Source organism: Ceratotherium simum, chromosome 18 (genome assembly GCF_057802395.1).
Source record: "Ceratotherium simum simum isolate JZ-2026a chromosome 18, ASM5780239v1, whole genome shotgun sequence".
NCBI classification, from domain to species: Eukaryota; Metazoa; Chordata; class Mammalia; order Perissodactyla; family Rhinocerotidae; genus Ceratotherium; species Ceratotherium simum.
This window is the reverse complement of record NC_141917.1, coordinates 11,864,949-11,889,018: the sequence shown is the minus strand read 5'-3', so window position 1 is coordinate 11,889,018 and position 24,070 is coordinate 11,864,949. Positions and strand designations below refer to the sequence as shown.

Below are 24,070 nucleotides of genomic sequence, written 5' to 3'. Positions count from 1 at the left end.
ATAAGTGTGTGGGGTGTGTGGGGTCTCTGTGAAGATTCCTCTAAAACTTAACAGGGAATTTAAATAAAAGATGGGAAAATTTGGAAACATACTATGTTTCTGGATGGGAAGATTTAATATCGTACAGATGTCAACCCTTATCCAATGAATTTATACATTATATGCGATTTCATGCAATTTCTGAATGGGATTTGACGCTGGATATATTCTGTTTGCCCCTCCAGAGCTAATCTCCACCCTCTGACCTTAGGAAACAAATCAGTAGGTTTACACTGAGGCCTCCAGTAGATTTGACCGATGAGAGTCCTGGAGGAGGTCTGGGGGGTGGATGGGGGAAGAGAGTGACCTCAGACTATTTTTTCCCACAGCACCCTCTCTGTGGCATGATTTTGAGCTATGGTTTTTGACCTAAGGTCTAGCCCAATCAAGAGGGCCCTGTCCACAAGAGTCTTCACGCACTCTCTCTTTTTTTCCTAGAAACTGTCCCCCTTTCCTTTTGGCTAGGGTTGGTAACAGTTTCATTGTTACTAGTCTTGGATTACTATTTACACAGTTGTATCCAGTTCCAGTTCTGTGGCATTTCCAACTAGTCACACAGTTCACTAATTAAACATTTTAAGAAATCCATGGAGGCCACCAGCAATTGGCAAATATTCACTTATACCATGATGCCGTTTCTTCCATCTCAACACAAATCTGTTATTTGTACTCTAGGAAGTTGTTACATCCATGGATTGCTTCAAACGCTACAATCACATTTGGCAAAAGGAGAAAGAAGAAACCATTATGACGTTTATTATGAAAAACCCCTTGCTTTCTGAATTTGAATCTGAGATTCTCTATTTCCGAAACCTAGAGCAGGAAATTAATGCTGAGCCTGAATATATCTGTGTGGGTGCCATTGCTCTGTACACAGGTTGGTTCATTTTCTTTCAGATAGTCATAAAAATTCAATGGTATTGTTCTGTCTCTTTACCTAGATTAGTATTCCAGAGAGTTTTTGCTATCTTAAAGATTGGCTTTCCTTTTATGGGCCTCAACCTTTAAGATAAATTTGTAGATTTGTTTTTAATTCTTTTCTGTATATTTATTTATTCTAGACTATTTTGGACACTGTGGTGCTAAACCTTGAGAATAAATGCTAATTCAGAGAAAGGGGATGAGTCTTTTGTATTTGGAATTAAAATTTATCTTTAATAAATAATAACAAACATTTGAGGCTTATCTCCAATGGTTTTGCACTTGATCTTAGCCAAAAGGCCGAGAAGCGATCCTAATGGTTTTGATGTGTACTTTTTTTTTAGCATTTTGAATTATGTTTTGAATTGTTGCAAAACAAGCTTTATAAAATGATGAATATATAATGATTAGGAAAAACTAACGTTTTTCCAGGTTGATTTTTCATGAGTTAGAGTGCTGTAAGCTTAAAGGTATTTACTGTTGGTGAACAGTAGCACTGGGTCTTCTCATACTGGTTCAAGTTTTTCAAACTGAACTGTGGACATCTGGGTTTTACAGCTGACTTGAAGTTCACTCTGACTGCTGAGACGAAGGCCTGGATGGTTGTCATCGGCCGTCACTGTAACAAAAAATACAGGAGTGAGATGGAAAACATTTTTACACTTGTTGACGAATTCAATAAGAAGCTGAATCGTCAAATTAGAGACCTTGATGATATTCGGATTGCTATGGTGGCACTGAAGGAAATCAGGGAGCAGCAAATCTCCATTGACTTTCAAGTAGGACCTATCGAGGTAACTAATAATCATTTGTTCATATAGAAATATTTCCACGTGATGGGAGATATTAGCTGAAATATTGACCAGGTCTATATTACAAATGGATGCTAAACTTAAGAACAACAATTTCGGTAATGATGATACCTAACATTATAGGGTGCCTTCTATGGGCCAGTTCTAGTCCTTTCCATGGCATCTGAAGTCCCTAAGAGCGGAGCCTGAGGTGAGGATTTCTGTACAAGTAATTTATTGATGCATGTTCACATGAGAAGGGAAGAGGGAAACAGGAGAGGATGAGGTTGGTTCAGGGGTGGGGGAGCTAAGTGAGGATGTGATCTTAGCTGTAGACTGGTTTCAGCCAGATCCCACAGGGGCTCTGGAGCACGAATGGTATTACACAGTTGGTTCCACCTTGAGGAAAGTGGGACTGTCATTTATTCCCCCAAGTCCGTTGGTCATTGACCATAATCTCCCATGAGGAGGTTCCTATTCAGCTGAGGACAATTGTCAAGGGAAGAAGGCAGCTTGATCCCTACAGCCAATGCTCCCAGCAGTCAGGGATGCAAATGCCAGCTGATAAATAGGACCTGGATGGTGCACTAATGGTGTCCATTCAAGTATTAACCCTGTATTAACTTGTTTAATCTTTGCTACAACCCCCATTTTACACCTAAGGAAACTGAGGGTCAAAGAAGTTATGCAGTTTGATTAGTGTTGCATACAACTTTTGTTTTTATTATCATACTGTCTTTTCTAGATGAAAATGTTTTATCAGGAATGGGTCACCGTATTTATTCTATTAAATGAAACTAGTATAATTGTAGCTTTAAAACAGTTCCAGACATGAAAACATCTTTTCATCACACCATAACTTGAATGTCTGAACTTCAACTCTGACAGTTAGGATCCTACTCTAGTCTCACGTTTTTTGCATCCTTCTTTGAATTTTGGAAAATTTCAAATTACCGTGAGATGATTCAGATGACTGCACGTTTGCACCTCTGCTGTGTTGTGTCAGGAAAATCACATGGTTCACGGCGTTCTTCTTGGGAATTGAAACATCAAGGCAAAGAGCCTCTGCTTTGTGTAGGACCAGGGGAGACCCTGGGGTTTGAAGAGGAGGATCAGTAACTGACAACCCTGTTTTCCTCCACCTGAGAGTTAAGACAAAACTGTAGTCAAGTAGTGAAGATCAAAATACAGTCTTTATTACTGATAGAACTTATTTGGGAGACATGATTTAGTGTACAACTCACATATTCCCATTACACCCCCCTTCATCTCCCTGCCCTATGCACGTACACTATGGGCTTGTGAATACTAAATTCCAGAATTGTACTTATCCATCAGAGGCAGCATTGGAAAGCTACAGGCCTCTCTAGTACCTTGCTCCATTTGATTGGTGCTGGAGTGCAGACCACAGGCATGTCTTCAAGGAGAAAGAGGGAAGAGGGAGAAAGGCACTGGGCTATGCTTGTCCAAATCACCAGTCTTTCCCCAAATCAACAGTCAGGTATCCATTCTACCTCTACGGGGAGGAGTAATAGTGGGAGAAGAGGCCAGGGATATTTAAGGAAAATCTTTTCTCATGAAAACCAAAATTAGCCTCATTTTAATCTTCTAGCCATGAGAGTAGTCTAGGAATTTGCAACCTGAGGGCGATGACTTGGCTCAGGCTGTGATTCAAGAATGCTCTCTTGTGTCCTACAGTTGGAATCTCTTGCCAATGAAGTGAAATGGGATAGAGTTAAAACCCTGGTTTATTTTGTTATTTTAATATTAACAGTTAAATTGTCTTATGTTTCTCGTTTAGTTGGTATAATTTTGTACTCTTCAAAACCAATTTGCGGGCCTAAGTAAAAATACCTTTTATTTGTATAACTATTTATAGTTTTCAAAATGCATTTAAAATGATATTTTTCAATATTCACAAAAATCCTGTGAAGCAGTCAGGGAATTTTCATGTTTTACAGGTGAGGAAACTGAAGCTTAGAGCCTCAATTGCTGACTTAAGATCTTAGAGGTTGCAAGTAGAAGAACTAGAACTTTCTGGGCGGTTTCCCTATCATGCTGGTCTTTTCCATTCTAATGCTTTAATAAATGACTTTGTGTAGATTTATGCATCTGACTGGCAGAAATTAAATTTTTCTTCTTTTGTGTAGGAATCTTACGCCCTGCTTAACAAATATGGACTTCTGATAGCAAAGGAAGAGATGGACAAAGTGGATACTCTGCGTTATGCTTGGGAGAAGCTTCTGGCACGTGCCAGCGAAGTTCAGAATGAATTGGTCTCTCTGCAGCCCAGCTTCAGGAAAGAGCTTATTAGTACTGTGGAGGTCTTCCTTCAAGACTGTCACCAGTTCTACTCGGACTATAATTTGGTACGATTCTGGTTTTCTCTGTGTGTATTTTTGAAGAAGAGTGAATAGAGCATGTAAAATGTGGTTGTTGTTTAAAGATTACGTATCACATTCAATGAAATTCTCTAGGAATGGGAATTTTATTTTCATGAGAGCAAAGACATTTCCCTTTCGCAATCCTTTCCCTTTAGAGTTCAGCCAGAATAATTTCAACAGGAAATAGGAAATTTACAAGTGCTGTTAATCATTGATCTGTTACTGGAGTTGTTTGATGCCTTCTAAATTTGTGTAGACAAATACTACTCGATATAGTTATAATGGTCGACCTTGCCACAGCATTCATTAGTTCCACAAATACTGTAGAGCACCCAGTGTGTGCCAGGTGCTGCCCTTGGTGCTGAAGACACAAAAATGGACAAGACAGATGGAGTCCATATTTTAATCATACGTATGTGAGTTTTAGTGCAGAATCTTCTATTGGGAATATGTGGGTAACGTGACCAATTTCTAGCCAATTATAGTGTGTTACATAAGAGAAATATGTAGAGTGTAGGGTAAATTTGTACCTATTAACTAGCAGCACAGCAAACCACAAAGTGAATAAAGTTAGGAGGTTGGATCCATGCTCTATTTCGTGGATGAAGAAGCACAGACATCCGCATATTTAAGGCATTCTAATGTAGGAAAACCTAATTGGAATGTTAAGATTATAGGTCACCTGACAAATAGATATTAGACTGGTGAAATCGGTGAGTTATGCAGCATTAATATTCTAGTTCAAAATCAGACTCTACGTATATGCTTCTTATAGAATAGTTTTTGAGCCTTCTTTGCCTGTGTCACCTAAGAAATGAATAGTATATATTTTTAGTTTTCAGAATTTCTTGACATATGGAAGTTGTGGCGTTAACTTGGCCTTTTTAAACTTGAAAATATTTCCAAAGGAGTCACTTTCCTGAGTCCTTTTTTACAAGTAAAAAACTAAGTTTCCTATCATTTATGTGATATGGGTGAAAGCTAATTTTGATACTGACATACTTTGAGTTCTTGAAATTTGTATGTAAGCGCTTCATTCTATTTTATCTTTAACTTTTTGTTTCAGAATGGTCCAATGGCTAGTGGCTTGAAACCCCAGGAAGCCAGTGATAGGCTCATCATGTTTCAGGTAATCTTTTTAGTTTCTATGAACTTCTAAAACCAAAACCTTAATGTGTTTTAAACACATACATTTTTTTTCTTAATATAGAAAGGCCTTTTGTGGAATATGATATGTACTTACATTTTAAAAAACGTGATTTGGCATGGTTATAATTAGAGTTGGTTTCTATGTAATTAATTATACTTATTTGGTATTCCTATTTATATGTGCTCAGAGATCATACATGTTTGCTTATTTGCCAATCTTCTTTTTTCATTTGCATGTTTGTTCATATGTGAATCATTTTGATGAGTTTTCACTTGTGTTTTGATTAGAATCAATTTGATAATATATATCGGAAATACATCACCTATACTGGGGGAGAGGAGCTTTTTGGTTTGCCAGTTACGCAGTATCCTCAGCTTCTCGAAATAAAGAAGCAATTAAGTCTTCTACAGAAAATATACACTCTATACAACAGCGTCATAGAAACCGTAAATAGCTATCATGATATCCTTTGGTCAGAAGTGAATATTGAAAAAATCAACAATGAACTTTCAGAGTTTCAGAACAGGTGAGAAATTAAATGTTTAGCATGCCCAGAGCTGTTGAACCTCAGATGCTTTCTTCTTTGATAGGCTGTCAAGCTTTCTTTTCATGCCAGATGTTTCGAAAGCACATCATGCTGCATTGCTGTTGTCTGTTGACATCACCCTTGTCAAATGCTATTTATTAATTGCCCCTGTGTGTACACGGTGAGACAAGCACATCCTTTAAACCCGGATAAATCTTGTCAGGGGCTTTTCTGCAGCTTGGAGGGAACTGATCTCTATTTATATTGTACTTATCAAACGTTTGAAGTTTACGTTAGATGATTGCCTGGAATAAAAGCAAGAGCCCCATGATTTTTCTACATCGTTTTAAGTGTTGAACCCAAAGAAAATAGAAGATCATTTGTCGTGTTTTTTGATTGATAGCTCGATACGTTCTGTTGTGCTTTGTACTTAGCAGGATCTTAATACGTGTTTGTAGAATTGAATTGAATCAGGAGGCACCTCTATCCCTTAAAATAATGCCTTTTACTTGGTTAATTATTACGAGGGGTTGAAAAAAATTCTCTCCTGATTGGGAGGAGCAATTTTCTGTAGTGTAAAAGTATATTCTATTAACAAATATCCTCTGAGTCATGAGATTTAAAAATGTGATAGGTGTTTGAAGTGACTGTTTTTGATAGAAGTGCTAGCAGACAATCTTGGACTAGAGGCTTCTGGGCTCATATTCAAATGACCTTTCGTGTTGGCTTCCCTTTGCAGGTGTCGGAAGCTGCCCCGGGCTTTGAAGGACTGGCAGGCTTTTTTGGATCTGAAGAAGACCATTGATGATTTCAGCGAATGTTGCCCCCTGCTGGAGCACCTGGCCAGTAAGGCCATGATGGAGAGGCACTGGGAAAGGATAACTGCTCTCACTGGGCATAGTCTGGATGTGGGGAATGAAACTTTTAAGTTAAGAAATATCATGGAGGCACCTCTTCTGAAATACAAAGAGGAAATAGAGGTACAATTGATAAGAGAGCATGATGTGGTGGGAGGTTGGAAAGTCTCGTGGGATTTATTTGAAGTGTTCCCACATTGTGGAATGTTGGCTCAGTAAACCATGCCAGGACAATTAAAACTCTTTTCCTGGCATTCAACTATTAATTCCTTCAACAAATATTTTTGTGACAGGTTCTGTGCTAAGTGCTGGGGACATGAGGATGCATTCTTGCGTTTATAGATCATTAAATAATTTGTATAATTAAATAATTATACACATAAGGGTATAGTTGCAAGCCATGGTAAATACCATTGAAGGAAAAGTATGATGCTCTATGAGAGCCTACAATAATGGGGCTTGACCTATCTGGGAGGTGGGTAAAGGGTGATAAATGTAGGGAAGGCTGGAGTGCATGCAAATGACTGCCGGGTGAAGGGAGTGAGCTTGTGTGATGGGTGTGAGGGGCTTGGAAAGTGCAAAGAAGACAATGCAAGGCAAATGGAACAGCATGTGTGAAGGATGTGAGGTGTGTTTGGGGGACCAGGAGAAGGCCAGAGTGGCTGGGGTATCGGGATGGGGGAGAGAGGAGATAGCTGAGGATGGGGAGGTGCAGTGGGGCTAGAACATGTATCGATTTCAGTCTTTGGAGCAATGGGGAGACATCTGGGAGATATATTTTGAACAGGATATGACATTGTTAGATTTGCATTTTGTAAAGATCACTCTTTATGAAAACTGGAGAATGGATTGGAGTAGGGCAAGGGGGAAGTTATAAGAATATCCCAGGCAAGAGATAATGGTGTGTTGGTCGAGGAGGCAGGTAGTGAAATGGGAAAGAGTAGAAGAGATTAAAGAGAGCTTTAGGAGCTAAAACTGGGTAAGTTTTGTTGGTGGTGGGAACATGGTAGGAGAAACAAGGGGAGGGGCTAAGGATGAACCCTAGATTTCTTGCTGAGAGATCTAGATGGATGATGGTGCTTATCATTGAGATAGGTAATATTGGAAGGGAATCAGGTTGAGTGAGAAGGTGCAAAAACTGTGAGCTTGATTTTGGGCATGAGTTTGCTATTTCACAGATTTTGTTTGGGGTTCCCTTGATATATCCAAGCAGAGAAGCCCCGGAGGCAAATGGATGTGGGTCTTGCCTGGAGGTACAAAAGGTTACTGCCTGCATGGGCGTAGATGAGCTCACCCAGAGAGGGAGTGCAGTGTGAGACGTGAAGAGGGCAAGGACAGGGCTTGACTAATGGTCCAGGAGAAGATAAGGCTGCAGAGGAGACTGGGAAAGTGATCATAAGGCTGGGAAGAAATCAGGTTTCTGCTAATTCCCTCCTCTCATACTGCACTGATTTGACTTTAGAGTTAAATCAGAGTTATATTAAATTTTGTCTGCGATTAAAGTTCTAAAATTTAAAAAGTTATTGCATATCTTATTTTATCTTGATTTTTGAAATTGAGATATAATTGACGTATTACATTGAATAAGTTTAAGGTATACAACATATTGGTATGATACATTTATATTGTGGTATGATTGCCATTGCAGCATTAGCTAATGCCTCTATTACATCACATAATTATCATTTCTTCTAGTGACAGGGACGGTTAAGATCTAGCCTTTTAGCACATTTATTGTTCATAATGCAGTATTGTTCTCTATAGTCACTGTACTGTGTATTAGATCTCTAAGACTTATTTATCTCCTAGTTGCAAGTATGTACCCTTAAACCACATCTCTCCCATTCTCCCACTCTTCAACCCCTGGTAACCACCATTCCGCTCTGTTTTTTTGAGTTCGGTTTTTTAGATTCCACATAGAAGGGTTATATAGTATTTGTCTTTCTCCATCTGATTTATTTCACTTAGCCTAATGTCCTCGAGTTCCATCCATATTGTGGCAAATGGTAGGATTTCCTTTTTTCACACGGCTGAATAATATTCCATTGTTGCATATCTTTTCTGTCATCTTTCTCTCTGGCATAGTTTGGTGGGAAATTTCACTAATTAAGGTTCTGTTACTTAGTAATATCTCTATCCCTAAATCTATATCTGCATATACATACACACCATTTATTATATTGCAGTTTAGACCTGGAAATATGAATATTTATAGACACATATGAAGCAAAGAGTGAAGATAGGACCTCTGCTGATTCTAGACTATTCGGGAAGGATGTGTGACTTTCATGTGATAAAATGAGAGCTTGTAATTTTAATAGGACATCTGCATCAGTGCAGTTAAAGAGAGAGACATTGAGCAAAAGCTGAAGCAAGTCATTAATGAATGGGACAACAAAACATTCACATTCGGCAGCTTTAAAACTCGTGGAGAGCTCCTCTTACGAGGAGACAGTACCTCGGAAATCATTGCCACCATGGAGGACAGCTTAATGTTGCTGGGCTCGCTACTGAGCAACAGGTAGGAAAACCATCCATCTTTTTCCTGAGACTTGAGAACCATAACAAACATTTCAAGGGAAATCGATTTTAAAAATGCAACAATATCCCTCATACAATTTACTCCATATTAAAAATACTTGTTTTAATTTTAGCGTTTGGCACAGCATGTGTAATCCTGTTGTTATTTCCTTGTCTTCTACTTGTGGGTTGTGTCTGAGACCATCAATTGGACAAAATAATGCAACATGTAATTAGCCTCTTGGATCTTGCGGAACATTTCAATGTTGCTGCTGACAAGCCTCACTGCACAGCTGACAGCTCAACAGGCTCTAGAGTTCAGGGGGAAAATTATTCTGAATTTCAGAATAATCATTCTACTTGGAAAACCTTTTTGCCAACATCTAGGGACTAGAAACTCTTAGTTGTGTACATACTTTAATGAGATGACAGATTAAGATAGAGAATGAATCTAGTTCATAAAGAGAGGTAAAGCAGCACAGACCAATGCGACTCTAACACTTCCGTTTGACAGTAACAGCAAAGCCCTTGTGCTTTTGACACGCAATCCATAGGCTCATGAACTTACATTTCCTCCATTCCTTGCTTCCCTTTGCTCTTTCTGAAATAATTTTTTGTTTACCAGGATCTTCTCACATATAGGGTAATTGAGTAGAATGTGAGTATCATTGAGATATGAATTTATTGTGCTATTCTATGTCTAAAATGTCACTCTATTCTCTGTGTATATGTGTATCAATAATTTTAATGTAGGAAGTAGTAACTACTTAATACTGTTTTGACTAAAAAATTCCCCCCTTTCCATTTACTTGGTACACCTAAGTGTTTGAAATAAGTAATATAGAATATGAAATTTGATCTTAGAGATTTGGCCCACTGGTAAATTCAAGTTTGGACTGTGTAGAATTTGGTGAGTTTTAATGGATTTGGTTACCATTCATATCCAACCAGAATGAAAGACAGATGGAAGACAGCACACCCTGGGAAGGTAGAAAGGGCACGACTTAATTAAATAAAAATGATCTGTGGGGGAAACTTTCCTTACCAATGGCATTGAATCCACAGACAGAATTGTGTGAGGAACATGTATTCAACACAAATTTAGTGAACACCTACCATGTGCCATGCGCTCTTGTAGGTGCTATGGATAGTGGAGTAAATAAAAGAGATCTCATGAAAAGCATAAACAAAAAACCCCAGAAAGACGTGAGGAATATTAAAAGAATCTATTTAACAGTTAAGAATATGGAAATTAAAATTTTATTCACTAAGCTCGCTAATATCTGAGAAGAGTCCAAATCCATATTCTGTTGGACTGGAGAGATCAGTACAGGGAGAAAAAAGAGAAAAGGAAAAACAATGACAGGCAGTACAATAATTTAGGATTAATTTTGTCTGCAAATAACAGAAGCACCGCATACAACATCGCCTAAACAAGACTGAAGTTTACGTTTCTCTCATGTAAAAGAAGTCCCCAGGTGGATGGTTCAGGTTGGAGTGCGGGCTCCATCATGTCACCAGGGACCTATGCTTTGCCTGGCTTGCTCTTCTGTCTTTCCCAGGTGTGGCCCTTCTCCTCCATACTACCCCTAACATCTAATGCTGTCACTCACTTCTCTTCTAGAAGAGTGGTTCTCAGCCTTGGCTGCACACTAGACACACCCAGCTAAGGTTGAGAACTATCAATGGGAATATAGTCCTGGGACTGCACATTGCTGCAAAGGAAGCTGGGAAATTCAGTATTTTAACTGGGCAGCTATGTGTCCAGGTAGAAACGGGGTTCTATATCTAAAGAAGAAGGAGAAAAAGACATTGGGAGGCCAATGTCAGTTTCTGCCTCAAGAGGAAAAAAGGGGAAGATAGATTAACTGTGAGAGAGGTGGGAAAGTGGCTATCAGGGTTTATATGTAACATGCATAATCCCTCACACACATACACACATGGGCATGAGTGGGTTGGACATCAGTGAGGGGAAGTTGGAAAGATACCATAGAAGTGGGGAGGCTAAAGAGATTTTCCAGATATTATCACATTTGGAAATTGAATCAGGTCTTTGGCCACCACCAATGGCTCTGTAATTGTACTATATTAAATGAAAAACCAGAGACTCCATGGACTTGGCACAGAAGCTCAGTAGACAGAATACTATTCTCTTGGCTGTAGCAACAATGACCTGAATTATATTATTCCAGCAGCTGGGTGGAGTCAAGTCTAATGCCTGATCTGCTCCGTAGATGACATGTCTCCCACCTCTCTATGTTCTGGATCAAAAGGGAAAATGTTAGTTTAACAATGCCCAATAAATGGTGATGAAATAATCCCTTGGTAGCATTATTTTAACAGGCAGCAACATAATCAAAGTTGTAGAGAAATAGGTAAAAATTAGGATTAAAAAGAATCTTTTTAGTTTGAAAACAACAAGAATAAAAACAAAACACCAAAAGAACAAATGCTGAATGTATTTCTCATTTTAGGTACAATATGCCATTCAAAGCCCAGATTCAAAAATGGGTTCAGTACCTTTCTAACTCAACAGACATCATCGAGAACTGGATGATGGTGCAAAACTTGTGGATCTACTTAGAAGCCGTCTTTGTGGGAGGAGACATTGCCAAGCAGCTTCCCAAGGTTGTAGAATTTTCTTTATGATTTCATCAGGTTTTTAACTTAGAGAACTATCTAATAACTAATAATTCCTTTAAAAATGCAATAATGTTTCAACCTCTAGTGAGCCACCACCTCCCCGATCTTTTTGTTGTTGTTCTTGAACTGTTCTTCAAAGAGAGAGAGAGTAATTGTGGAAAAGAAGGGGGTGAAAATCAGAGAGTAAGAATACTACAAAACTGTGAGGTTTTTATAGGAAACAGAAGGTTAAGAAAAACAAAGGATGAATTCCTGCATAATTGAGACCCTTCTTCAGATAATTTGAAGGTAGAATTTGGAACAGTGTAGAATTATGGAGTAATTTATCTTGACAATGATAGGATAATTTGTTATTCTACTATTAACAGTTTAAAATAACTCACACTATACAATATGCCCAATTATATCTGTACTGTAAAATTGAGGGGTGGAAATCTGCAGGAAAAAAGCTCTAAAACAAAAAGTCCCTTTTCTCAAGATGTTGACTGTTTTCTCTCATTAAATTGTAATCATCTTGCTTGGTATGTATGCAGTGTATTTTGAGATTTTTTTAAAAAACATTTTTACCAAATCTCAAGGATTCTTATTCAATTACCTTAAATTGTTTGCAAAATTATAACATCTTAACAATATATTTGGGTTTTAGAAGCAGGATTATGTTGAGTGTTCTCTTCACTTAGGTTTCCTAGCTTTCTCTTTGCTTAGTTTTTGGTTTAATTACAGCGGACAGATCTGTTAGCCTATTTATTTTTTGGCCACCAGTGAAATGTATCCATACACTAAAATTTTAAGTATGTATTTATTTATTTTTTCTTTTTATATTTGGGTGTTTTTTCCTTCTTGATGGGTGGAGAAGAATCCTAAATTGGACTTAATAATGGAAACTTTCACCTACAATATTGAAGGATCTAGGTGGGGTTTCTTGTTCTCCTATTTAATAGTACATGCTCATTGGTAAAATTCAGAAAGTTTTAAGGAAGAAAATATCCGTGATGAAGAAAGTGAGTAAGGAAGAAAATATCCTACTCACTCAAAATAATCTGTGTATTTTCCATTTTTTTCCTGAAAATAAATCTTTTAAAAAAATTAAAAAAAATATACTATAATTAATTTTGTATCTTATTTTTAAACATTTGTTTTATTTTCTAAATAGACAATTCAATGCTCAGTGTAGAAAATTTGAAAAACTTAAAATTCACTTCATTTAGAGATAACTGGTGAAAACAGTTGCGAGTGTGCTTTCCTCCCAAACTATCCCATATGGTATTTTTGTATCTGTTTCTTGTTTTTTGTTAACATAATGGGGGTACCGGGTGAGCTAAAGATTCTCATTGAAGAAAGGGAGTGGTAAGGTGCAAAAGGCACGAGAAGAATTGAAATAGATCAGGTGTGACGTTCGGTGTGTATGGCTGGGGTGTCCAGACTGGGCCAACTCTGGCCTCTGGGGTATGTGAGACGCTCTGTCCTCGAGATCACAGACGTGTCCAAGTGTGCTTTGTTACCTTGTTCTCATAGGAAGCCAAGCGCTTTTCCAACATAGATAAATCTTGGGTGAAGATCATGAGTCGTGCGCATGAAATGCCAAATGTGGTTCAGTGCTGTGTCGGAGATGAGACCATGGGGCAGCTACTACCACATCTGCTGGACCAGTTGGAAATATGCCAGAAATCTCTTACTGGGTAAGTTGTACACTGGCTCCATGAAGGCTCTCTTAGCATCCTAGAGATGAAAGGGACCTGAGAGACTAGCTAGCATTTGCCAAATTGGTTTTCTTTTGCTAGGACTTAATTCATGTCTAACGTTATTGCACAGAAATAACTGATAGTTTGGAGCCTTATATTCTCTCCTAGCCCTCACTAGGTTTGCCCTGATGTTGGATCATAGGACTTAGGCTACTTCCATAGCTAGGACAAAATCTTGGAAACATTCTCATACAGTCCTAGCAGTTTAAAATTAATATACCTATTTTTCTGATATTTTTCTTGGATAAACATCTGAAGAGCCAAAATATTTCATTATACTCAACCAATACACACACACACTTATGTATATGTAGCCTGGGTGAGTTCCAAGAGTAATAAATATTTTTCTTTTTTTCCCTTTGGCTAATCAAGATAAAATCATGTAAGTAGAAATATGTTAAATAGTAATATTCTAAACATAGTTATCTATACATGCTTTTAAATATCTCCCCATCTAACCCATTTAATCTCCTTAGAATAGTTAGTATATACGGAGAAATTTTGGGGAAGTTATATGTATATATATATGTGTATAAATAGGGAGAAAGAGAGAGAGAGACAGAGAGAGACAGAGACAGAGAGAGAGAAAACGATAGATATGTGACTGTGGAGACTGGCGAGTTCCAATCTGCAGGGTAGGTTGGCAGGCTGGAGACCCAGGGAAGAGTTGATGCTGTTGCAGTTCAAGTCCAAAGGCAGTGTCCTGGCAGAATTCAGTCTTCTTCCAGGGACGTCAGTCTTTTTTTTATTAAAGCCTTCAACTGATTGGATGAGGCCCACCTTCATTATGGAGGGTAATCTGCTTTACTCACAGTCTACTGATTTAAGTGTTAATCTCATCTGAAAAATACCTTCACAGAACCATCTAGAACAATGTGTGCCCAAATATCTGGGTACCATGGCCTAGCCAAGGTGACATATAAAATTAGCCATCACAATTATCATAGTTGTGGGTTGGAGCAGCATCATGGATAATAACTGTGCTGGCATGTATACTGACACTTATGACATGCCAGGGGAATGAGAGTATGGAGTGACTGCATCCTCCACAAAAACACCTTCCTGAATGTCATTTTCATATCCAAGTTGGTGGAAGATATTGGGCAGCATAAAATGTGAGAGACTTAAACCCCAATAAGAATCTAGATGGTTGACAACCTGTGCTCTGGTTAAGGACAAATCCATAGACTTTGGCATTCAGTTGGGGAGGTGATGAAGTTGGTATGCTTTTAGGAGAGTTGAAGAGCTTAAACAAGACCATGCCCAAATGGATGTCTACCCCACCACCTATGGAGGCAGGTTCAGCAGGAGGTAGAGGTAGGGCCAAGATTTTCCTTAGCAAATATTTGCAAGTTTAATCTCCCCAAGCTTATGCTATGGGCCTATGCTAATACTTTTTCTTTGGAAAATTGTCCTAAGCAGGCATTATTAAACATCATGATAGCCAATCAAAATATCAGTAAAACACCCTTTAAATGTCTACTTTAAGGCAAAATGACTTGCGAGGAAATCCTCCAACATAAATTTTTAGAAAAATAGACTCAAGTATTAACGATTTGATCTGCTTTATAAAATTGTTCAATCTATTCAAGTAACTGTTGAAGGACATTTGACAAAAAGAAGGATTTTTATTTTTCAGCTGTTGTTGCTGTGCCTTTCTTTTTTTTTTAAAGATGTTATTTATTTATTTTTTCCCCCCAAAGTCCCAGTAGATAGTTGTATGTCATAGCTGCACATCCTTCTAGTTGCTGTATGTGGGACGCAGCCTCAGCATGGCAGGAGAAGCGGTGCATCCGTGTGCGCCCGGGATCCGAACCCAGGCCGCCAGCAGCGGAGCGCGCACTTAACCGCTAAGCCGCAGGGCCGGCCTGCTGTGCCTTTCTTTTTAACCGTAATGATTATTTACCACGACCAACCACGTTGCAGGTACTGCTAAAGGTTCTTGGATGTAAACCTGGTATGATTGCCACGCAGTCTACCACTAGGGTCAGGCCAGAGGGAAGGAGGAAAGAGATTAGAGAGGTTCCATGTTCCCAGGGCTCTTCAAGATGAAAGACTGAGGGGACTGAACCACTGGGACATTGTGCAGGATTCAGTTATCGCTGAGAAACTTGCTGAGGAATCACACCAATGGTCTACCTACTGCTGGCTTTGTTACTTTTCTTTCCCGTCCTTCTCTTCCACCTGCCACCATGGGTAGACACACACACACACACACAATTTTTCTCTTTTCTCTTGCATTTGTCTTTTTATCATGGACATAGTCTACTATATCATTTGACGTTTTGGCATTATTTTATAACTCCTAAGAGAAAAAGTCTACTCTGAAATTATTCAGAGCTTTTATTGAGCTTTCCTTGGCTTTTGATTCTGTTACAAAGAAGAGGTTATAAGCCAAAATGTGTAAGCCCTTGAGTACTGGAATAAGCGCATGAGTACTAATGCTTACACAAAAACAACACCCCACAGCTGATCAGGATCTGCATTGATAGGAAGGGTCTTCATACAGATCAAGAATAAATTGTCTTCTCTACTCCCTCACTGAGGTTTGGTTGTCACATCCCACATGTTCTTCCATCCTGGTCCAACTGCATAGAAAACCTTACCTGGTTTCTCACCAGAATCAGACCAGGCTACTGTGAAGAGGGCAACAAGTAAGGGATGGGAATTATTCTCAATAGAGTATAAAAATCGGGGCTGGCCCCGTGGGGTAGGGGTTAAGTGTGCACGCGCTCCGCTGCTGGCGGCCCTGGTTCTGATCCTGGGCGCGCACCGACGCACTGCTTGTCAGGCCATGCTGAGGCCGCGTCCCACATAAATTGGAGGAAGATCAGCATGGATGTTAGCTCAGGGCTGATCTTCCTCACAGAAAAGAAAAAAAAAAGAATAAAAATCAAAGTTATACAAGTAAGATGGGTTGGTATATTTAAAACAAAGTAGCATATTTAAAGTAAGGAAAGTAAAAAGCTAAAACAAACAAAGTTTTTATGAACATAAAAGTAAGACTTTAAGAAAATGCAGAGAGATGTAAGAAAAGAGACTCTTTGGGCAGCCTCTGCTCTTATCCTGCCCCCTTTCTGAGACCCGACTTTGTGGTTTTTCACAGGCTCAAAGTGAATAAACCTAGTTGCCACAATGATAGCTTGTCACGTCTGTTTTACTGAGTATCCTGTGAGAGAAGGAGAGAAAAGCTCATCAAGCAAGGCTCACCCATTACCATCACTTTAGACAAGCCCATTTCCTCCCCAAGTTTCTCGCTTACCATGAGCCTCTCCTTCTATCTCCTTCCTTGCTTTGCCTCGTTCAACCTCTGAAAAAAGGAATTTCACTCTTGCCCTCATCCTGGACATCCCACACAACAAAAGTCCAGCAGTGGACTGGGTACGGACCGTCCAGAGTTCCCCATGACTGCCCTCGCAGATTGCCACCTGCCTTCAGCTTCCGATCTATGTAGTCCTTTAGTAAACACTCTATTTCCCTACAAAGGGAATTCTACTTCTATGAACTAAAAATATTTCCCCCATAATTTTCCACCGGGAACAAATAAATAATACAAATGACAGGAAGGAGTAGAAATTTAAAAAAAAAGACAAAGTTTAGAAAGGATTTCTGATAAGATTTCAAAAAGAAACTGCAATTTAAGCTGCATTAATTAAACCAAATGTGCTAGAAAATGAAGATACAGAGGTATAGTTATGAGAATAACAGAAAAAAACATCCATCGCATAAGGAATCACCATAAAATAAAGGAAATAAAGAAACAAATGTGCAATTGAGAGCAAGGTGATGATAGGAACACTCACTGGGTTTTGGTTGCTCCTGGAGGCAGAGAACAGTGCTAGGGTCCTTTTGTATGGCTCATTCATAGCTGGATTTTGCTTCCGCTTTGGTTTCTGGATTCATTGGATTCTTTTAAGATAGAATTCCAAGAATGAGACACAGCCATTAGCTGACACAGCATCGTGTTTGCGAACCAAATAAAACAAAAAAAAATCCCTGTATTTTTTTATTCTCTACAAAGAAAAGACAAGTTTTTCCAGATTAAGTCAGATGTATACATGGCAAATATATACGTTACACTTGTGAAAAATTCTCTCATTACTTCTGGGAAAAAAATTGTTTCCCTATCTGGAAATGGAATGCACTTGGTAAAATTAGTAACAAAACAAAAACATTGAACAGTGCATGGGAAAATCAGATTGTCTCAAAATCTTTCCCCCTTTTACCATCCAAATTGATTTCTAAAAAGGCCTGTTTTGCGTTTTTGTTAAGTTTATCTTTTTCCTTCCTTAGATACTTGGAGAAAAAGCGCCTTTGCTTTCCACGGTTCTTCTTCGTCTCGGACCCTGCCCTCCTGGAGATTCTGGGGCAGGCATCAGATGCGCACACTATACAAGCCCATTTGCTGAATGTGTTTGACAACATTAAATCTGTCAAGTTCCACGAGAAGGTTTGCCTGATTCTAATTGCTGGCCAGCAGTGACCATATCTTAGAATCTCAGCTGTCTTTATTAAATAGCTCTCTCATATTGTGTTTACAAAGGATTACTTTCCTGTCCATTAACTCTCAGCCAGTGATGAAAATCAAACTTTTGGGCCCAATTTGCCTTCAGAACTATGTGATTTCTTAATATCAAAAGTGTAGATTTAAATAACAAATAGTTTAAATATGATTAGGAATGCACATATGTAGCATTCATGGTTTTACATGCCAAGTTAACTGTTTAGAAATTCAACAAAACATAGAAACCAACCAAAACAAAGATTGCTCGTAAAATTGTGCCTTGACTCAACAGAATTGCCGCAGTGATTTGATTGTTTTTGTCAGGCTTCAGAAGTTTTTGGCATGATGGTCTTCCCTGTTTTCCATCATGCATGATTGAAACTTTTTTTTTTTTAACACTCTCAAGAAGTTTCTAGAATCCTGGAGTTGTATGGGACCCAAAACGTCATTCAATGGGAGGAAGACTCCATTTGCACAGCTGCCAGAAGATATTGTCTAATCCATCCCTTCACCCAAAATTCGCTAGGAAAGTGACCCTTCCAGTTTGATATGTATCCAGTCCCCCTCTGGTTCTTCATACAAACCCTCAGTATCATTCATTTATTCATCCTAGCATGCAATTTGCATTTGTTGAGCAACTGCCATGTGCCAGGTGCCATGCTTAACAAGGGGAATTTACCATCCTCATGGAACTCATGCTCTTGTGGAGTCTATAGAGTGCAATTAGTGCAGTGGGAGAGCTATTCCATTGTAAGCAATTAAAAGACAGTCATTTAAGTTCAAGCCCCTTGCTATGTGCCAGGCATGATGCTAGTCTTGGGGTTCCAAGGAAGAATATATCATAATCAAACTAAAGTCGTTTTTATGCAGCACAGCATTCAAGAGAAATTTGGCAAATAAACTGTCGATAATTGTTGACTTGCCATGCTTGTATTAGGCACAAGGAGCATGGGAATACCCATCAGGGAGCCCTAACCTGGGTGTAAGGGGTGTAAGAGAAGGCTCCCTGAAGGAGAATGTGGTGTCTGAACTTATTTTTTTGAAGGTGAGTGGAACATAACCAGGCAGGTAGAGAAGAGATACGTGGTCTGGTTGGAAGGAAGGACAAGGGCAAGGGCCTGGAGGTGTGGGCAGCCCAGGGTGTCAGAAGTGTGGATATGTGCGGGAATGTATTGGTTTCCTAGGGCTACCCTGGGTGAAAACAACAGAAATTTATTCTTTCACAGTTCTGGAGGCTAGAAGTCTGAACTAAGGTGTTCAGGAAGAACTAAGGTGTTCTTCTCTGAGGAAGAATCTGTTCCACGCCTCTCTCCTGGTTTCTGGTGGCACTTGGCAATCCTTGGTGTTCCTTGGCTTGTAGACACATCACTTCAATCTCTCTTTGTCTTCACGTGAAATTCTCCTTATGTGTCTGTGTCTCTGTGTCTAAATTTCCTTCTTCTTATAAGGACACCAATCATCGGATTAGGGTCCACCCTCATCCAGTATGACCTCCTCTTAACTTGATAAGATCTGCAAAGACCCTATTTCCAAATAAGCATATTCACTGGTACCAGGGCTTAGGACTTCAACATAGATTTTTGGGGTCCACATTTTAACCCACAACAGGGAGTGATGAGCAAAGGGAGAAAGGGGAGAAGGAGGCATGGACCAGATTCCAAAAGGCCAAGTGTATCATACTATGGAATTCCACTTCACCGTGAATGGGACAAAAGGCCTGGGAGGTTTTCCAGCAGGGCAGTGACCTGATTTGTGTTTCAGAAAGATTCTCTGGCTCAGTGTAGGAGGTGGACTAGAAGGGGGCAAGGAAACTAGTGTCAGAAGTGATTGCCAACTCGGGACGGAAAAGGCTGAGCTGCTACAATGAAGCCTTGATGAAGGGAAGACAGTATGGATTTTAATGGTTTAAAATCAGTGTTTCCTGTAGATCTACTAGATGTGTGGGTTGAAAGAGGGGATTAAATTACCCAGGAAGTTCTTCCTGATGTTTTGCTCAAATCCTTCTGCTATAGCACCAGGACTTCACAGTGCTAGAGTGAGGCTTCTCACTGTCTCATTGTGCATTGAAGATAATTTAAACTTCCTCATTTTTAGACTCTGTTCATAGCAATTACTTCTTAAAATAGCATTGCTTTTTGTTGTTGTTGTTGTTGTTCTTGCCATAAGGTTTCTACAACCAGGGGCAGATCCTGATTTTCTGTGTCCTAAATCTTATAAAATTATAAATACAAATTTATATTCAGGACCTAGAAGGATCTGTGCAAGTGAGGGGCCATGAAACTTAGAATTAATTTGCTTCTTGGTAGACTACTTCTATCTACAACTAAGGGGGATTTCATTAATACAGTACTAAATCTGAGCCCAAGGGAACAATATTCCGCTTACGAAAGAACAGAAACAACAACAAACATTTGTATTTACTTTATAGTTTGCATTATTTTGTTTAATGGGCATGAACACCGTGTGAGGTGGGTAGGGAAGTAAATAAGCATGATTTTTAATGACTAATTATAGGTAAGAAATTTAGTTTCAGAGATGTGTCCTCCAACGTGGTCAGTGAATGGCAGAGCCTCATTTGAGCCCATCTTTTAGAACTTCAGATACCATGCTGTTCTCATTATGCCATACTGCGTGGAAACTGAAGTGAAATGACCAGATTTGGAGCTGGGTTTGAATTAGAAAACATTACACGCAACCAAGAGTTCCTGTAAAGAGCACACTGCTTAGTATAGAATTGGAATGACCTTGTAAGGTGTTTGCCTTGATCATATTGGCCAGGTCATTGCTGATGTCAACTTGATAAGCTTGTGTGGATGACAGGATCTTAGAGAATCCCATTTCGTTAGGAGAAACTTTAGTGATTTTTTGATCGTCACGTTTGTATTGACTATTTCTCTTAGAAAACAAATTTTCCCTCTCAGGTATAGACTATTTGGAATTGATTTAGTGTTCTCTTTTTGATTTCATGGATAGCTTATTTTTATTGCTTTGAAATTGATTTTATATCATATTTTGCCTTTTATTTTATAATCTGTAGCTTAACTTTCTATGGGAAGGATAACATTGACAAGAGGGCAATGGAGGATTCATTCTTTATATGAATATAGCTTTTTTTTGGCTTCTAACAGATCTATGATCGCATTCTGTCAATTTCCTCCCGAGAGGGTGAAACGATTGAATTGAATAAACCTGTGATGGCAGAGGGCAATGTGGAAGTTTGGCTTAATTCTCTCTTGGAGGAATCTCAGTCCTCCTTACATCTTGTGATTCGCCAGGCAGCTGCAAGTATTCAAGAAACAGGTTTCCAACTGATTGAATTTCTTTCTTCCTTTCCTGCTCAGGTCAGTGCAATGAAATTGGAAAGTACTTTTTACAGAATAGTCATTTTAGATCTCATACATTGTCTATTGTAAACTACACAACTGGCTACAATTTAACTCTGGACCAATGTTAAGATTTTTATAAGGATTTGGTAAATATAGATAAACTTAGAGATTTCAACTATAGATTATTTGGTTACATATACACACACACATACATATGTATATATATATGTATTTGTGTTGTAGAGGTATTTGGTATATTTTATTTAACTTAAAAGTTTTTTTCCTACTGAATGTCTTTAGTACATAAATCATAAAAATGTACTGAGTATATGCTTTACCAGAAAAATGAGAAATGTATTTCAGCATTAGAATACAGAAAATGGTGTTTTCTTAGTCATTGTGGTCAATAAAGATTTTGTGAGTATCTACATGTGTAAACCCTATCTTAATTTAGGGAAAGCAGGTTTAAACATCTTTTTCCCTGCCAGTAACTTACAATCTGTCTAGGGAGAAATATGACTTAAACAATAAATGACTTAAAATTACAAGAAAAAAATTGTAGACACCTCATGAGGCTGCACATATTTAGTTGTCAGGTAAATAATATGAGTAGAGGTTCCATAGATTTTGAAGCAACATAGCAAGTTGATATGATCAAGGATGACTTTAATTTGCTTAATAATCACAACTATTCACTATATTGTAATTTCTATTTAAATGTATTTGTATGCCATAAACACTCATAAGCCTTTTTTATTTCCATAAGGTGGGATTATTAGGAATTCAAATGATATGGACACGGGATTCAGAAGAAGCCCTTCGAAATGCCAAGTTTGATAAAAAAATCATGCAGAAAACCAATCAATCTTTCCTGGAGCTACTGAATACCTTGATAGACATCACAACAAAGGATCTGAGTTCCATGGAACGAGTTAAATATGAGACTTTGATTACTATTCATGTGCACCAAAGGGATATCTTCGATGACCTGGTAAATGCTTTCTAAATGCTGTGGCATATACAGAAAAGCAAACACAAGACACTGTCTGTATTTACCCACCAGAATTAGTTTGAATGAATTCAAAGAAAAGGTTAAATTCAGGCAGAGTCATCTTCATGATGAGAGCTTGGTCGTCAGATTTTATTTTCAGTCTTCAGCTGAAATTTCAGCCATATTCCCGTGATTTCTGCTAAGATGTTATTAAGGCAATTAGGCTTTATTTTAAAATTCTTTATTTGATGATTTTTAATGCTAAAATGCCATGTAGCATCCTGAAAAGCTGTCATTTGTCTTGTGCTCCTTTTAGTTATTAATTGAAGATTACCAGTTTCTTGCTACGGAAATAATAAGTAACATTGCTACTAGAGCTGCTGAGTACTCCCTTTAAGGCTTTTGATAAATCACATCTTTAACAAGTTTTGCTACATTTTATGTCATTGATTGTAAATGGTCTTTCCTAATATAGTTGGTGACATTCAGGTGTCATGCAGATTTTTGCCTTTTGAAAAAAACAGGGTGGAAAAGAATTTAATAGTTATAAAAAAGGAGAAATGTGAAAAGAAATGAAATTTGTCCTTTACTATAAAATACCACATTAGATAAGAAGCAAAAAGCTCTTATTTTCATAATAATTTTCTGGATCATGTCTCACCCCATTACGTAACAAAGATGAAAGATTGGTTCTGATGTAATGGAAATGAAGGCAGCACATCCAAGCTGTTGTGTGCTAATCTCCTCTCTTAATAGTTAAGCCCACTATTTGCCTTTCTGAGAAATAAAGGGCTCAGGGTAATTTTAGATTTCTTATTTGTCAAAGAAAAACGATTCAAGTGGCTTAAAATTTTGGTTAAAAAAACTCAGACAAAAGCATTGCTGGGCAATAGCCTGCCATTTAGATGTTAGAAATTTTGGCCCTCTGCAAATCCTAGGAAAAATAATTAATGGATTTAAAAAAACCCAACGGTGTATTTTGTTATAATCATAAGAGATGCCTTTTTCCTAATGAGGTTGTTTAGTTCTGTCTTTGTATGCCAAAACATGTTTTTTGTAGACTGTATTTCATGGTTAGGACTATGGTATTGGGCATTTAAAGGTGAATTTTAAGAACAGAATATCTTACTATTAAAACATATCATGCTGTTTAAATTAGGGGGCACAATTAGAGGTTTCTCTTGAATTTTCACATTCCCGTATCTTCTAAAGTATCTTTTTTGCTGATCAATAAATGAATGGGTTGGATGGCGATGTAGTCGACATTTCTAAACTAGTTGAGTTGTCTTTGAGTTCCATTTGCTTTGCATTACGATCTATGTGAATGCTAATATGCATATTTAATAAATGGTTCTCATCTCAGTTTTAGCATGTACCTTTTGCATTTCAGTGTCACATGCATATCAAGAGCCCTACAGACTTTGAATGGCTGAAACAGTGCCGATTTTATTTTAATGAAGATTCTGACAAGATGATGATTCGCATCACAGATGTGGCTTTCGTATACCAGAATGAATTTTTAGGCTGCACTGACAGGCTTGTCATAACTCCACTCACAGACAGGTGATGGAAAGATTCTGTGGTTCCACAACCTCTCTCCTCCCGCCCCTCTGACATTTTTATTCTCAGGAGTTGCTCAGGGGATTTTTGCTTAACGTCTCTTTAGGGTTTATAAG

The 24,070-nt window shown here is 38.4% G+C and overlaps 1 protein-coding gene across 1 annotated transcript in view; it reads left to right on the top strand.

Annotated features, from left to right (window-relative positions):
• The window catches only part of DNAH5 (dynein axonemal heavy chain 5), a 271,398-nt gene that overhangs the window by 110,983 nt on the left and 136,345 nt on the right, over positions 1–24,070 (top strand). Inside the window, exons 23-35 of the mRNA XM_087443140.1 lie at positions 715–916; positions 1,519–1,754; positions 3,902–4,120; positions 5,202–5,264; positions 5,573–5,811; positions 6,551–6,791; positions 8,990–9,189; positions 11,663–11,816; positions 13,347–13,510; positions 17,867–18,023; positions 21,206–21,418; positions 22,170–22,394; positions 23,785–23,957. Coding sequence (XP_087299266.1) covers positions 715–916; positions 1,519–1,754; positions 3,902–4,120; positions 5,202–5,264; positions 5,573–5,811; positions 6,551–6,791; positions 8,990–9,189; positions 11,663–11,816; positions 13,347–13,510; positions 17,867–18,023; positions 21,206–21,418; positions 22,170–22,394; positions 23,785–23,957 — 2,486 coding nt within the window. The remainder of the gene's footprint in view (positions 1–714; positions 917–1,518; positions 1,755–3,901; positions 4,121–5,201; positions 5,265–5,572; positions 5,812–6,550; positions 6,792–8,989; positions 9,190–11,662; positions 11,817–13,346; positions 13,511–17,866; positions 18,024–21,205; positions 21,419–22,169; positions 22,395–23,784; positions 23,958–24,070) is intronic.